The sequence below is a fragment of the Ovis aries genome, chromosome 9 (assembly GCF_016772045.2).
Source record: "Ovis aries strain OAR_USU_Benz2616 breed Rambouillet chromosome 9, ARS-UI_Ramb_v3.0, whole genome shotgun sequence".
Taxonomy (NCBI): Eukaryota; Metazoa; Chordata; class Mammalia; order Artiodactyla; family Bovidae; genus Ovis; species Ovis aries.
This window is the reverse complement of record NC_056062.1, coordinates 58161602-58177173: the sequence shown is the minus strand read 5'-3', so window position 1 is coordinate 58177173 and position 15572 is coordinate 58161602. Positions and strand designations below refer to the sequence as shown.

At 39.8% G+C, this 15572-nt stretch overlaps 1 protein-coding gene across 4 annotated transcripts in view; it reads left to right on the top strand.

Moving 5' to 3' along the window:
• COLEC10 (collectin subfamily member 10) overlaps nt 1-12180 on the top strand; it is a 51471-nt gene extending 39291 nt beyond the window's left edge. For 2 of the 4 annotated variants that reach the window (XM_027973084.3, XM_015097602.4), the window contains exons 5-6: nt 1151-1246; nt 3662-12180. In XM_027973084.3, coding sequence (XP_027828885.2) covers nt 1151-1246; nt 3662-4053 — 488 coding nt within the window. In that variant the 3' untranslated portion in view covers nt 4054-12180. The remainder of the gene's footprint in view (nt 1-1150; nt 1247-3661) is intronic. The other 2 variants (XR_009594977.1, XR_009594976.1) reach the window with 2 other exon arrangements.
• The last annotated feature ends 3392 nt before the right edge of the window (nt 12181-15572 follow it).

Here is a 15572-nt window from a genome sequence, read left to right as displayed (position 1 = left end):
GACTCTTTCCAGTGCTCGATGCAGGGAAAGAAAGTAGCTCATTCTTGGTGAGCTTCAATTATTTCTATCCATAAAGGTGTGAGTGCATGTGCGCTTAGTTGCTCAGTCATATCAGACTCTTTGTGACCCCATGGACTGTAGCCTGCCAAGCTTCTCTGTCCATGGGATTTTTCCAGCAAGAATACTGGAGTGGGTTACCATTTCCTCCTCCAGGGGATCTTCCCAACCCAAGGGATCAAACCTGCATCTCTTGCATCTCCTTCATTGGCAAGTGGATTCTCTACCACTGAGCCCCCTGGGAAGCTCTTATCCATGAAGATGTAGAGAAGCCTAATTCTAAGAACTATCTTAAATTCCTTATATTTAACTGTGAAAATGGATAAATAAAGCCACAGATTTTTTTCCCCCTTTGGCTAGTAAAATTCATTTTGCTTTTCAACCATCAGAGAAAAAAGCAAATGGAAATCTTGACATGAAGCATCCTTTAAATAGGAAAAAAGAAGCATTTGAACTTTACATCATTTTCCTTACAGCTTTTTCTCTGCCACTTTATCAGTAGATGATTGAAAAGGTAAATGAGTGAAGGGGAATTAGTGGCAGAAATTAAAATCATAGTTAATCCACAAATGGGACAACTTGCTCTTAAAGTTATAAGATGAATCTAGTCACAAGATTTAAACTTAGTCCTTGAAACATTAAGCCATACTCCAAATGGATAATCAGAATTAACATTAATTTTGTCATGAAAGGTTTCTCCCAGCTATCAACACAGTAACACAAGAGAAAACTAGAAATATGTTTTTAAAATGCTGTAAAGATTTTATTCTGAGACTGTAGAGGTACATTCTGTGTTCAACAAAAATGCCAAATGGTTCCCAATATGTGAGCAGGGGTTTGTCATATTTACTGTTCTTTTTAAAAAAACTGGTTTAGAACTCTCTGTTAACTCCTTCAAATTATTGTAAAAGATATATTCAGAATTCCTGTATATTGGAAACCTTGTCTTTAATAAAAGATGAAAAGCATCGCCATTCACAGAAAGACATAGCTAGACTAGAAAAAGACAGTAGATATTAGGAAGAGAGCAATTGCCTTTCTTATCCATTCTTCATGGGCATCAACGTGAATTGACAGCTTTGTCATTTAAAAGGTACTGTTTGTGATTGTGGAAGATACCGAAAAGTTGTTGGACAACTAGACATCAGTGTGGCCCGCCTTAAGACTTCAATGAAGTTTGTTAAGAATGGTGAGTCTATTCTCGTTTGCTTTGTGCTATTTATCCATGGATCTATCTCTTTCAACATGGAAATTCTTGGATTTTCCTGGCTGTCTAGTGGTTAGGGCTCTTCCCTTCCATTGCAGGGGGCATGGTTTGTTTCTCTGGCTGAGGAACCAAGATCTTGAATGTCACATGACCTAAATAAATAAATAAATACAAAGTTAAGAATAAAATAATCTATTTTTTAAAGAAACAAAAACAAACAAACCACTGCAATTCCAATATCCCTAGCAGAAACTAACTTAGTTTGGGCAAAGGATGATTGAGATAGTGCCACCAGCTTATAGATCTCCTAGAATCCTGATTATCCACTTACTCTAGTATACTTCAGGTCCTGTGGACATACATGTGTGCATTCCTATCGGGATGAAAGGGGATCTTAGTGAGAGAGGGGAAGGGAGAAAAGGCAGAGTTTGAGTAGCTGGGCCTTAAGAAAAACGAGATAACAAGAGCCCAACAACCAGTATCTTAAAAGACAAAAATCATAATGAAAACAGTAGTTGCTTTGTTGATTACTTGCAATAATACTAATTTTCATGATTAGAGTGAAGTTTAGAGAGATTACCTTGCCCATAGATACATGCTAATGAGCAGTGGAGGAAAGATTTGAATACAAGTTTCACTGACTCCTTATGCATTTCTCTAAACTGGGCAATAGTCCATGTTAGCCATTTTTGTTTTCTCTCGTATTTCCCTGGGATGGTTAGCAGTAAAACCCTTAAAGTGGGGCTTCTGTGCTCTCTCCTGAGACAGTATGAATCAGGGAGCTGTTCTAGTTGCTGTTACAATTACTTGCACTTTGTTGTACTTTTATTTATTGGGTTGGCCAAAAAGTTCATCTGAGGTTTTCCGTACAATGGTACAGAAATATTATAATCCAGTCATATTTATTTACATGAGTAGAGGCACACAAATGCTATCTTGTGTCCACCCTCATCTTGTAATACTAGAGGCATAGCAAAGGCTTGATGTTAATTAACCCTCAGTTATAACTCTGGTTATAACCTGTACAGATGCTGCCTCTGACGTGACTTCGACCCCAATGAATAAACCAGACTCCAGAAGTTTAACATAGCGCTATAGTTCTTAACATTTGAGTACTCATAATTTTATTTATAAATTTAAACTTATAGGCCCTGAAATATATATATACATATATATGTGTGTGTGTTTGGACTGAAAAGCCCAAAACATATATAGCGTATTATGATCTTGGGATGATACTGACTCCCCAGTTCTGTCTTGAATCTTACTCAGAAGCTCAGTCTACTTTATATACTTGAAGTGAAACATGTGTTGTTCAGTTTGCTAAGTCCTGTCCAATTCCTTGTGACCCCATGGACTGCAGCACACCAGTCTTCCCTGTCCTTCACTATTCCCTGGAGCTTGTGCAAATTCACGTCCATGGGTTCATTGATATCATCCAACCATCTCATTCTCTATGGCCTGCTTCTCCTCTTGTCTTCAATCTTTCCCAGCATCAGGGTCTTTTCCAACGAGTCAGCTCTTCACATCAGGTGGTCAAAGTATTAGAGCTTCAGCTTCAGCATCAGTCCTTCCAATGAATATTCAGGACTGATTTCCTTTAGGATTGACTGATTTGATCTCCTTGCAGTCCAGGAGTGAAGTATAGACCATCTAAATTGATGCACATATTCACAGTCTGGGAATCTGGCCAGAAGTAGATGAAATTCTGTATTATTTCTGTATCAGTCCAATAAGCCTTTACCACTATCCTGCACTGTTGCAGGCACTGAGACTACAGAGTGACAAGGACATGGTCTTGGGCCTTAAGATGTTCACAAGCTCAAGAGATACACAATTAGGCTAAAATGTGTCAAGTGCTATGAAGTGAAGGGGTCCCTGGAAGCAGGGGAGAAAGCGCAACAGCACCTGTCTCTGTCCAGGGGCATTGGAAAGGCTCTTATAGGAGAAAGCATTTTGACTGAAATCTGAAGGATGGGTAGGAATTTGCCAGATAAAGCACTAAGAAGACTTTCCAGGCATGAAAGGTATGGAAGGGGAAGAGAGAAGGGAGTGCTCATGGAACCGTAAGGGTGGCAAAAGCGTACACTAGAGGGGGGAAAAAGTGTCTGAGATGAGCTGGGTGGCAGTTCATATAATGCATCTGTGTCCAAACAGCTCTCTGCTTCACATTGTGTGGGAAGTAAAGGAGGAAAGACAGGGGAGGGCCAATGACAGGAGTTGGTTCTCCATCAGACAGCGACAAAGGTGGACAAAACACTGAAGCAGTGCCTAACTCATGATAGGCAAAAGAATAGTTAAATCTTGAATAAATTAATTTAAATCTAGCGATATTATACATTTGGCTTCTCTCTGTTTGAGACAGATAATCACCTTCTTCTTTTCCTCACTGCGAAGTCATAGCAGGGATTAGGGAAACCGAAGAGAAATTCTACTACCTCGTGCAGGAGGAGAAGAGCTACAGGGAATCCCTGACCCACTGCCGCGCCCGGGGGGGAATGCTGGCCATGCCCAAGGACGAAGCTGCCAACACGCTGCTGGCTGACTACGTCTCCAAGAGTGGCTTCTTCCGGGTGTTCATCGGGGTGAACGACCTTGAGAGGGAGGGTCAGTATGTGTTCACAGATAACACTCCCCTGCAGAACTACAGCAACTGGAAGGAGGGTGAGCCCAGCGACCCCTATGGCCACGAGGACTGTGTGGAGATGCTGAGCTCAGGGAGATGGAATGACACCGAGTGCCATCTTACCATGTACTTTGTCTGTGAATTCATCAAGAAGAAAAAGTAACTTCCCTCTCCCTACACATTCATCATTTCCCTGTGACTATCGCCGCTGTTATTTTTATCCATCCTTTTCTAATTACACTAAATTCACTCTGACTCCAGGCAAGTGAGAAATGCTAGACTAAATTTTGGAATCTTCATCACCATGCTTATCCACGATGATTTTGATCATTTTCATAAATGGTATGTTATTGATTCAATAGCTCACCAGGTTAGGGGTCCCAAGAGAGAACTTGAATCACTTGTTGTATAGGAGATGCTTGTCTACTTCTCAAATGGAATGCTCTCTTGATATTTGCTCTGTTGACTCTTTCCAAGGCCCTAAACCACTGTCTGTATGGCCCAGTGAATGATGAATTGGACAGTGGATTGATGACTAGGCTCAAAGCCAGATATACGAGAAGGTAATGTCAAGGTGTTATCTGTCTTTGAATCCAAGGTCCCCAGTTCTTTGGCCAGTCATCCACCATGGCCATAGCCACGCTTGCAAGGTCCTCTGTTTGCACAGACATTAAACACTTTAACCTTGAACCTCCATATGAGGACCTTCTAGCCTAGCCACCGATTCTAGGCCATATGGAATCATGTAGTTAAAATTTATGCTTCTGATTGACAGCTTTCACTGAAGTATACCAAACAGGGGCCACCTTTCTGTACACAGACAATTTAATCCCAGGCCTCCAGATATTAACCCTCTGATCTGAGGAAAAGGGAACTCTAGAAATTGAAAAGATGAAAAGAGAAACAAACATTGTATATTAATGCACGTATGTGGAATCTAGGAAAATGGTACAGATGAACCTATTTGTAGGGCAGGAGTAGAGATGCAGATGCGGTGAGCAGTCATGTGGAAGTGGGGAAGAGGGAGTGAGGGTGGATTGGGAGATGTGGACTGGCGTATGTGCAGTGCCATGTGCAGAACATAGAGCTGGCGGGAAGCAGCTGTGTAGTACAGGGAGCTCTGCGGCGCGGTGCTCTGCGGCGCGGTGCTCTGCGGCGCGGTGCTCTGCGGCGCGGTGCTCTGCGGCGCGGTGCTCTGCGGCGACCTGGAAAGGTGATGGGGGAGAGGGAGGGGGTTCCAATCGGTGGGGGATATATGTATACGTATAGCTGATGCACTTGGTGGTATAGCGAAAACTAACACAACATTGCAAAACAACTGTACAGCCCCGCCCCAAAAAGAACCCTCCCCAAAGAGAAAAGGTTAGTTCCCAAACAATATTCTTTATAATCTCGTGCTAAGATGACCTCCTTCTATTAATATGTCTCCATTTTTTCCTCATCTTAGGTTTATCCATAGCAACTTTCCTTCTCTTGGGCATGGAGAAGGAGGGAAAGAGTTTGTGAAGCCTTCAGAGAACTCTGGAAACTTCACAGTGCTACTAACATCATGTCTCTAAGGTCTTTGTCTGCCTCTAATATATCACTCATGGTGACATTTCATGGCAGGTGCTTTATTCTGTGTAACTGTATGTTGCAAAAATCTCACATCAGTGGTGCTTTCCTATGATATCATAAGATGTCATTTCCTATGATGTCATTTCCTATGACATTTCTCCTATGACATCACAACAATGTGTCAAGTATGGCATTTGGAGCATGCCTAAGACTCACCTATATTATAATACTAAACTGGTAAAATTCTACTTTGAACTGCAGATCAAACCTCAAAGCAGCTCTCATTTGAAATTTAAAAATAAAAGTTCAGCCAAACCCTAGATTATCCCCTTGTAAACTGCTGCTCCAGTTATAGTTTGTGACATACAATTAGACTGTTTAAAATGCTGGCAAAACAGTTAATGAAGTAAGAGAAACAGATCAACAACATATGTTCACCTTAAACCATCTGTTCATGATTTCACCCATGACTAACTGGTTATGAGAATGGATTTAATTAGGTTATTTCCGTGAATGTTTCAAGGGTCACAAACTCAGGTCCTACAGGGGCCACACAGATGACATAAATAAATGAAGTGGTACAGGAGGGGACCCTGATGCACTGAACACAGATTGCCCTCCTAAAGAAATCAGCTGCTTCTTAGTCGTTGCTATTTTTGCCATGAAGGACCCAGTGCCACTACATGATCTGATATTTAAGAGAAGTCAGAAAGCTGGAAATTTGTGAGATAGTTGTCTATTTTTAAAAGTTGGTGACTCATGATTCTTAATCTAAATTCTAAGCCATATAAAACAGACCTTCTCACCTCTGAACAAAAGTTCTGAAGGTTCTAACTATATAGTAGGTCATTAGGACACAGTGATGTCAAAGTCAAGGTCTCCCATTTATACCACGTTCAATTCAGCTCCAAAGTTAAGGCCAGCCATTTATACCACATTCAGTTCAGCTCAATAACAGGAATTTGGTCAATGTTTATCATTCATCAGGTTAATCAACTAGTTATGGATTCAGACTTTTGAGAACATGGCATATTTTAAAGGCAGAGCAATTAAATCAGAATTACAAAGCAAGACATCAGATCAAAGTCAGGATCCTTGGGTAGAATGCCAGCCAAGAGCTCGAGGAACAAGAGTCTAAAAATACTTTGGTAGGTAGGTTTATTCGCTAAGTTGAGTCCAACTCGTGTGACCCCCATGGGATTCTCCAGGCAAGAATACTGGAGTGGGTTGCCATGTCCTCCTCCAGGGGATCTTCCTGACCCAGGGATCAAACCTGGGTCTCCTGTATTGCAGGCAGACTCTCTACCGAATGATCCACCAGGGATGACTTCCAGGATGAGAAAATAGAGAGAGAACAGACACCAAACATTGCCGACAGGCAGCTCACATTGGGACCCATATTCTGAGTTGTTCTAAGCTCCCCTAAGTGTGAATATTAATTATGTGTACTGTCAACGCTATTCTTATTTCTCTTATGATCTTTGTAATAATAACAACATTTCTCTTAATGACTCATCTTTGCTGCCAATGTTTCCAAAAGAAGATGACAGAGTTTCAGTGAATAGGATTTATCCTGCAATCTTGCCTGGGAGAAATTTCGAAGACACCATGCACTTGATTAGATTTGCAGTGAAACTTACTTTGTTTCACATATTTATGCCCTCACATATTTATTTTCCAAGTAATCCTGATTAAGTATGAAGGGCAGACATTTTTAATGCCATCTTCCCAAAGAGAATGCTGAGGTCCAGGGAAGCTAAGCAATTTACCAAAATTAATATGTGAGAAAAGCAGAACTCCAGCCTGCTGATTAAAGTCTCAATCCAGTGTTATCTCCTGATTTTACTCTTATTTTGAATGGAATTTCATCCATGATTCTCTTGTGATAACAGAGGCTCAGATAATCTCTCTTGATTACTTTCCAAAGTTAAAGATCAGGGCTAATTAACAGAGATGCTGGGAATTCAGAAATGTGTGTTACAAATATGGTCCTCGCAGGTTGCTCTTTAAATCTGAGAATGTCTACACATATCATCCATGTTGAAGAGGAGACAGGGCAGCATCACGATAGTCTTGCGGATAAATTACAGGGATAGCTATAGGGAAAGCAAAACAAATATATTAAAGGCATGATACAAATGTATTTAAAAAATAGAAACAGCCTGACGGACTTAGAGAATGAACTTATGGTTGCCAGGGTGGGGAAAGGATAGGGGGAGGGACAGTTAGGGAGTTTGGGGTGGACAGATACACAATGCTCTATTTAAAATGGATAACCAACAAGGACCTACTTACTGTATAGCAAAGGGAACTCTGCTCAAGTTATGTGGCACCCAGAATGAGAGAGGAGCTTGGGGGAGAATGGATACATGTATATGTATGGCTGAGTCTCTTTGCTGTTCACCTGAACTGTCACAACGTTGTTAATTGGCTATACTCCAATATAAAAATATAAAATGAGCAAGTAACTATTTGTCCCATAAAATAATTCAGTAGAGCATTTCCTTAAATAGCATTTAAAATAAATTTCATTCTCAAAAGTTAACTGTTTATTCAACTTTTTAGGAATATAGCCAGGCATTTCCCAAGGATGACACAAAGGTTCCAGGGGATGAAAATTAAAAATTTATTTACAGATGCACAATGCTGCCTTCTCAAAGCAACACATTCTTATAACTAGGCAAGAGGAAAGAGCTTATGTACAGAGTCATCACCTAAACACAATAAAAAGGTATACATCCTGTGTTGAGACACATATAACAAACATTGATTACACTTTGGATAATTCACCTATAAAAATACTGGTATTAAAAAATGTATTTTTTCCTGCTAAGATGTATGTTGCCCAAATATGAACTGCTTTGATTGTTATTAACCAATTAATTTTCAGCTCTCTGGTTGCATACCTGGAGATGTAAAACATCTATGGAATAAGAAAAGTTAACAAAGTAGCAGTACCCACTGCAGTTGCCACAGTTACGGTATACATACAGTTTTTATATGAGACTTTCTTTTACTACCCCCCAACAGATGGCCATAAAGTCCATATCCGAAGGGTTTTAGTAATTTGCTAACCCCATTTGAATTCTTTTTCTTACAGTGAGCTAAAATACTTCCCTCTGATGTCCATCTGTCTTTCTGCTGTTTATAACTCTGAAAGGCCTGGCCCTGAGACAAGCTAGGGCAGTCTCTTAATGAAAATACAAATCAGGGCAGGAGAACTGCTCACTGTGGCACTGGTTACTAAGGTGAATATCAAGTTTTGCACATTTCTCTAAACCTAGATGTTATGCCCTACACTCAGTGAATTTAGATTTTGTTGGTGAGGCATTAGAGGCACAGATAAAGAGTAGAACTGAGATTCAAAATCATGTGAGCATTTCAATTATAAATAATCTGTTTATTGGACTGGCTAAATAGTTCTTTTGGGTTTTTCTGTAAGATGTTACAAAAACCCTGAATGAGCTTCTTGGCCAACCCAGTTTAGCAGAAGGTATGTGGTGGACAGGGTTAAAGCCCAAGGGAAGAGGCTGTGTCAGTGGTTTGGTAACACCCAATTGAGTGGGTTCAAGGCAGGTGTCCAATGCCAGTGGGATGAAGTCCAGATGTGTTAAAACATACATGGTGAACAATCGACTTAGGTGGAGTATAGAGCTCACTAACTCATTAATTCACCAAATACTCTTAAGGAGCTTTTACTATGATATGAGGGCTAGAGACGCCATGAAAATGAGACAGATCAGATTTCCAGCCTCATGAACAGAACTCTCCTCTGGCTCATTGAACATTGAGGCTACCATACTAAAGCCAAAAAGTTAATCCATTGTTGGGGATGGAATATATAAACCTATTCTATCTTTACTCCTGCTTCCTCTTCAATGTAACACCTCTTCAAAATTATACTGAAACAAGTCAGACAAGGAAACTTTTTTGATAAAAGTACCGCAGTACCATTTCTTGAAGAGCAACATTAACATATTTCTTCAAATACATTTTTACATTCCTGTAGGCTGACTAATTTTGATGTGAACAAGAAGTTCCTGCATCATTGGGTATACCCACCCACACCACTTCTTTACAAGACAGAATATATCCTTGTGTCTGTGCTTGGATGAACATTGACCCCTGATAAATGTTCCTCCACAATATTTTCTTCTGGTGACCTACACCAAAATTTAATGAAACCCAGATTTGCCACAGATGGTCACTTTCATAATAAAGGCAGGTAGGAAGAAGGGAGAAGTGAATCAGACATTTTATAATTTATTAAAATGTGAGTATGTGAATTTATTAATTCAAGGTAATTAATTACCTTGAATTAATCATCATGTTGGCATTTGCAACTGGAAAATAAGACAGATCAAACTGTGTCCATACAATTTTAAAATATATAACACTTTGGCTGATGTACTTTTCACTTTAAAACCCTTCAGTTCAGTTCAGTTCAGTCGCTCAGTCGTGTCCGACTCTTCGAGACCCCATGAATCACAGCACGCCAGGCCTCCCTGTCCATCACCAACTCCCGGAGTTCAGACTCACGTCCATCAAGTCAGTGATGCCATCCAGCCATCTCATCCTCTATCGTCCCCTTCTCCTCCCACCCCCAATCCCTCCCAGCATCAGAGTCTTTTCCAATGAGTCAACTCTTCACATGAGGTGGCCAAAGTACTGGAGTTTCAGCTTCTGCATCATTCCCTCCAAAGAAATCCCAGGGCTGATCTCCTTCAGTATGGACTGGTTGGATCTCCTTGCAGTTCAAGGGATTCTCAAGTGTCTTCTCCAACACCACAGTTCAAAAGCATCAATTCTTCGGTGCTCAGCTTTCTTCACAGTCCAACTCTCACATCCATGCATGACTACTGGAAAAACCATAGCCTTGACTAGACGGACCTTTGTTGGCGAAGTAATCTCTGCTTTTGAATATGCTATCTAGGTTGGTCATAACTTTCCTTCCAAGGAGTATGTTTTAATTTCATGGCTGCAGTCACCATCTGCAGTGATTTTGGAGCCCCAAAAAATAAAGTCTGCCATTGTTTCCACTGTTTCCCCATCTATTTCCCATCAAGTGATGGGACCAGATGCCATGATCTTCATTTTCTGAATGAGCTTTAAGCCAACTTTTTCACTCTCCTCTTTCACTTTCATCAAGAGGCTTTTTAGTTCTTCTTCAATTTCTGCCATAAGGGTGGTATCATCTGCATATCTGAAATTACTGATATTCCTCCCGGCAATCTTGATTCCAGCTTGTGCTTTTTCCAGCCCAGCGTTTCTCATGATGTACTCTGCATATAAGTTAAATAAGCAGGGTGACAATATATAGCCTTGACATACTCCTTTTCCTATTTGGAACCAGTCCCACACAGGCTAATTTATCAAGAGTTAAGTAAGCCTTATTCTTTGTGCAAATCTGGTTGTGGGCTTTTGGGGGAGGTGGTGGAGATGAAGATTGTCTACAACCCATCCCCTGATACATTTATAGGATGTCAGTTGGGAAGAGTAATCATAAGCTCTATCACAATATGTGAAAAGCCAAGATACAGAAACATTTCCTAAGTCTTGAGAAAATGAGATAAGTGGAGACATAATTACGAAACACATTCAATTTAAATCCAATAAAATCTAGGTTAATATTTTTACTAAGAAGTACAGAAGAATGGGATGGGAGTGGGGTGGGAAGGAGGCTCAAAAGGGAGGGTATATATATGTAAACATATGGCTGATTCACGATGCTGCACAGCAAAAACTAACACAACACTGTAAACAAATTATTAATATATTCCAATAAAAAGACTAATAGATAAAGAACTATAGCACACATAATGGATAACTGTGGGAGACTCTTTCTTAGGAGATCGCAATTTCATATGCATATTTCCTGAATCAACTCAGAGAAGATGATTCTGAAGAAATCTTACCAGAAGAAGTATATGTGTTTTTACACATAGATGTTTTCTGGAAATGTTTATGTTTAAAATAATGATATGTTTCCCCAAGCTCCCTGATTTTTCTGATCTTATCTTTGATTCTGCAGACATTGGTGCATTTCAGGGACTCAATCTCCAGGAAGAATGAAAGATTTTTGTACAGGCACTTACAAGCCCCAAAGTTCTCTCATCCACAAAACCAAGATATTATCTTTGCCCTAAAGGACCTTAGGACTTAACGAATAGAGTAAGCCAACACAGGAAGCTATTTCTACACAGTCCAAAATATTGGTCTCTACATTTGAGAAAAAGGAAACCCCAAAATACATTGTGAGACACTGGAGTGAAATATCAAAAAACACTTTTTTTGAGAAGCTTGAAAATATGTTTCTGGGTTTTCTAACCCTAAACACTCTTGCACAGAGAGATTTTATTAAAAGTGTAGGGCAGGGAATAAATATGTATGTTTGTGTTTCCATCTTTGAAAGTGTAAAAGAAAAAAATTCCTAAGCTCTTCTTTCTTCATATAATTTCCTATATTATTGGGGGTGGGATGGAGCATTACATGACTTTTCCTTTTATTTTTTTAATTTTTTTATTTTTTTTTTCTGGGGGGGATAAACAGTCTTTATTTCACCAGCAAATAAATTCAGGTCATCTCAGGTTTGGTAACCAAACAGATCATAAGAAAACATGTTTGCTCTCAGATTTTTTAAATTGTAAAATTTAGAAAAAAAGGGATTGTGGAAATATATATATATATACATAGGCCTTAGAAGTTTATATATAAGAATAAATGTATAAATAGATATCTTTGTTGTTGTTTACTCACTAAGTTGTATCTAACTGTTTGTGACCCCATGGACTATAGCCTGCTAGACTCCTCTGTCTATGGGATTTCCCAGGCAAGAATATTGGAGTGAGTTACCATTTCCTTCTCCATGACTTTTCCTTTTAAAATGTTGTGTTTTAAGTTTTCCTCATCCTTACATTTTCAAAAATTCAAGAGCTCAGGACTTCCCTCGTGGTCCAGTGGTTGAGAACCTGCCTGCCAATGCAGGGCACACAGGTTCGATTCCTGGCCTGGGAAAATCCCATATGCCAAGGGGCAAGTGAGCCCATGTGCCTCAACTACTGAAGCCTGCACATCCGGTGGCCCATGCTACACAACAAGAGAAGCCACTGCACTGAGAAGCCCGAGCGCCACAGCTAGGGAAAGCCCACACACAGCAACAAAGAAGCCCAGCACAACCAAAAAGAAATTTAGAAAAATTCAACAGCTTAGTATGAACTAATATCCAGGTCTCACCAATTCATGCCTGTATGAATTATCAAGATGGTAGGCACAGAGTGAAATTGTGCAAGAAAAGAAAAAAAGGGATGTATTCCTTTGATCATCACAAAGCCTCAGGTCCATTTGGACAGAAATAACATGATATCTGGATCCTGGTATGTAAACTTCTTCCACTGGAAATCTTTACTGTCAAACTTTATAATCACTTCTAAATAATTTGCATACTTGGGATTCTGAAATCTTACATTTAACATAGTCATGATGGCTTATTAATCTCTGAGAACTCCCAGCCAGAGTTGTTGGAAAACATCCTCACCCTTGGCAGAAGTATAATTATCATATAGTTACCAGGATGAGAATTCCTTAGTTCCTTTATTCTTAATTTGGCTTCTTCCATTGACACCCAGTGATGAAGAGTAAAAGGCAATTCCACTTTATTTTGTGCAAAGATCACTGGAAGTAACCCCACCTTCATTAGGTTTCTGTGCTCAGCATCCATAAGAGATCTTTGGATAAACATTTGATCTAGAGAATCTCCTTCCCATCAAGTTCAATAAAGTCCACTTCACCTCACCAGAACCAGACACATCAATTCTAACTGGTATCACAGCTTCGGGAAATATTTGTCCTAGAAGAATGCCATTTTTACTGATATACGGTGTAGCTTGGGGTCACAAACACTTCTCACCATGCTCCTATTGGATGACCTCAGCTGAGGCTATTTGGCGTAGTAAAAGATAATGTGGGAAATACTCAATGGCAAGCAGCAGAGGAACCTAAGACTCACTGGACTTTAAAAACCTCAAGGAATTAAACCTTTGAGACTTTGTCATATTTTATCATTTTCTGTATCTCAGCTCTTCCAGGGCTTCTCAGAAGTCTCGTGTTTAAAATCAAGTACCTCTAACTTCAAGATATTTTGTGGGCATTGAGGTTTCTGGGAACAGTCCTGTGACCTACGTAATCAGCAGCTTCCCGCACTGTCACTTTTGAAGACAGAGCTCCTGGTTTCCATCTCTGTGTTCACATTCTCAGCATTCCATCTTTCTGCTAAACTTGATCTCTCCAACTATCCTAGGACAATAAGGAAGAGTTAATCTCTCATCTACCTCCTTTCGAAAGAATTTATGCTGACAGCAGCATAAATTCTTTTTTTCTCATTAACTGACTATGCAAAATAAGACTTTGATTCTTTTACCGCCTGGTATTAGGCTTAGCCTTAACCTATTCTGACACGATGAAATGCTGTTTTCTCCTTGTTTCTTTTTCTCCCATATAAGCTATTCGATCAATTTTACCGTCCAGCTCATGATGCTAAAGGTCTTAAACCTAGATCAAAGAAATCGAGGATGAATTCAAGGACTGAAGAAAAAAAATCATCAATGCTTTATTAATTAGCAAGAGTGTTATCCGCCAAATTACACATCTGAACAAGTTTCCTTTTTTCTCACTATGATTCGCTCAAAATACTGGTAATACTCAGCACCCCATGTGGGGAGAGTAATATACTATGAGAAGTCCTGAGCAAATCAAGCTTCCTTCTCTTCAAAACACCTTGTCAGAAACAATTTATGCTATTATATGACATTAATTCTGCAAATCAGCAAGCCATATCATATATGCTTAAACAGTAGGTTCCAGAATTTGAAATTCTATGCTGGCAATTTTAAAAGTTCACTTTACTTGAGTCTGTATCATAGCACGTAGACATTTCCCATTCGTGTTATTTTAGAGACTTTTCATGGGCATTCCTGACCAGAGTTCCCCACAGCTATCCTGGACATACAGGTGGGATTTGAAGGTACAGAAATGAGGTGGGTTGCTTTGGGTTACAATGTTGAGTGAGGAGACCAGATATCCCACATCTGAGATCTGAGTTATTCTAATATTTAAAGGTTAGGGAGAAGGATAGGGATAGGTTTCTTAAGATACATTGTTAAAGAGTAGACAGAAAATAGTAGTAGACTCAGGAACATTTCAAGAAGGGAGCGTCAACTTTATTCAAAGTCTATGAGAGTTCAAAGACAAACCATTAGAAAGCACCCGTTGGACTTGTCAACATGAAGTCCTAAAAGAACTTAGCAAAAGAAATCTCAATAGAATAAGAGAATCAGGAGATAAAGTAGAGATGGGTTTAGGGGGTAATGGACTGTGAAGAAGTAGAGAGGATATGCGTGTGTGCATGCTAAGTCGCTCCAGTCATGTCCAATTCTTTGTGACCCCGTGGACTGTAGCCTGCCAGGCTCCTCCGTCCATGGGATTCTCCAGGCAAGAATACTGGAGTGGGTTGCCCTTTCCTCCTCTAAGGGATATTCCTGACGCAGCAATCGAACCTTCATCTTCAATGTCTCCTGCATTGGCAGGCAGGTTCTTTACCACTAGTACTACCTGAGAAGCCCCAGAGGTGGTATATACAGGTAATATTTTTTCAGGAAGTTTTCCAGTAGAAGAGAGTTGAAACAATCAAATCAAGAATGGAAACTGGACATTATCAATCAAAATAATAGTACAATACTAACTAAAGTAATTTGAATGCTATGTTAAGCATTTTACATGTGGTTTCAATTTAATCCACAAATCAGCCCTATATGGCGCATGCTGTTACCATCTCCATTTTACCATGAGTAAATGGAGGCCCAGAGATGACAGAGCATCCCTAAGGTCACCCCACTAGGATTTCATTGCAGGCAATTCAGTCCAGTGCTTTCATTGCTAAATCACTGCACTGTTCCGTCTTACCATGTAGTTGGCATATTTGGAAAGTCCAGAGTTTCTGCTCTGGCCTGGCTAGTTAGGTTTCAGATAAAACCTTCACAAATCAGTTTTTCTGGGCATGTTGTCAGTGTGTATAACACACGTATTGATGGATGTGTGGAGAAGAGGAAAAACTGTACAAAAATACTCCTG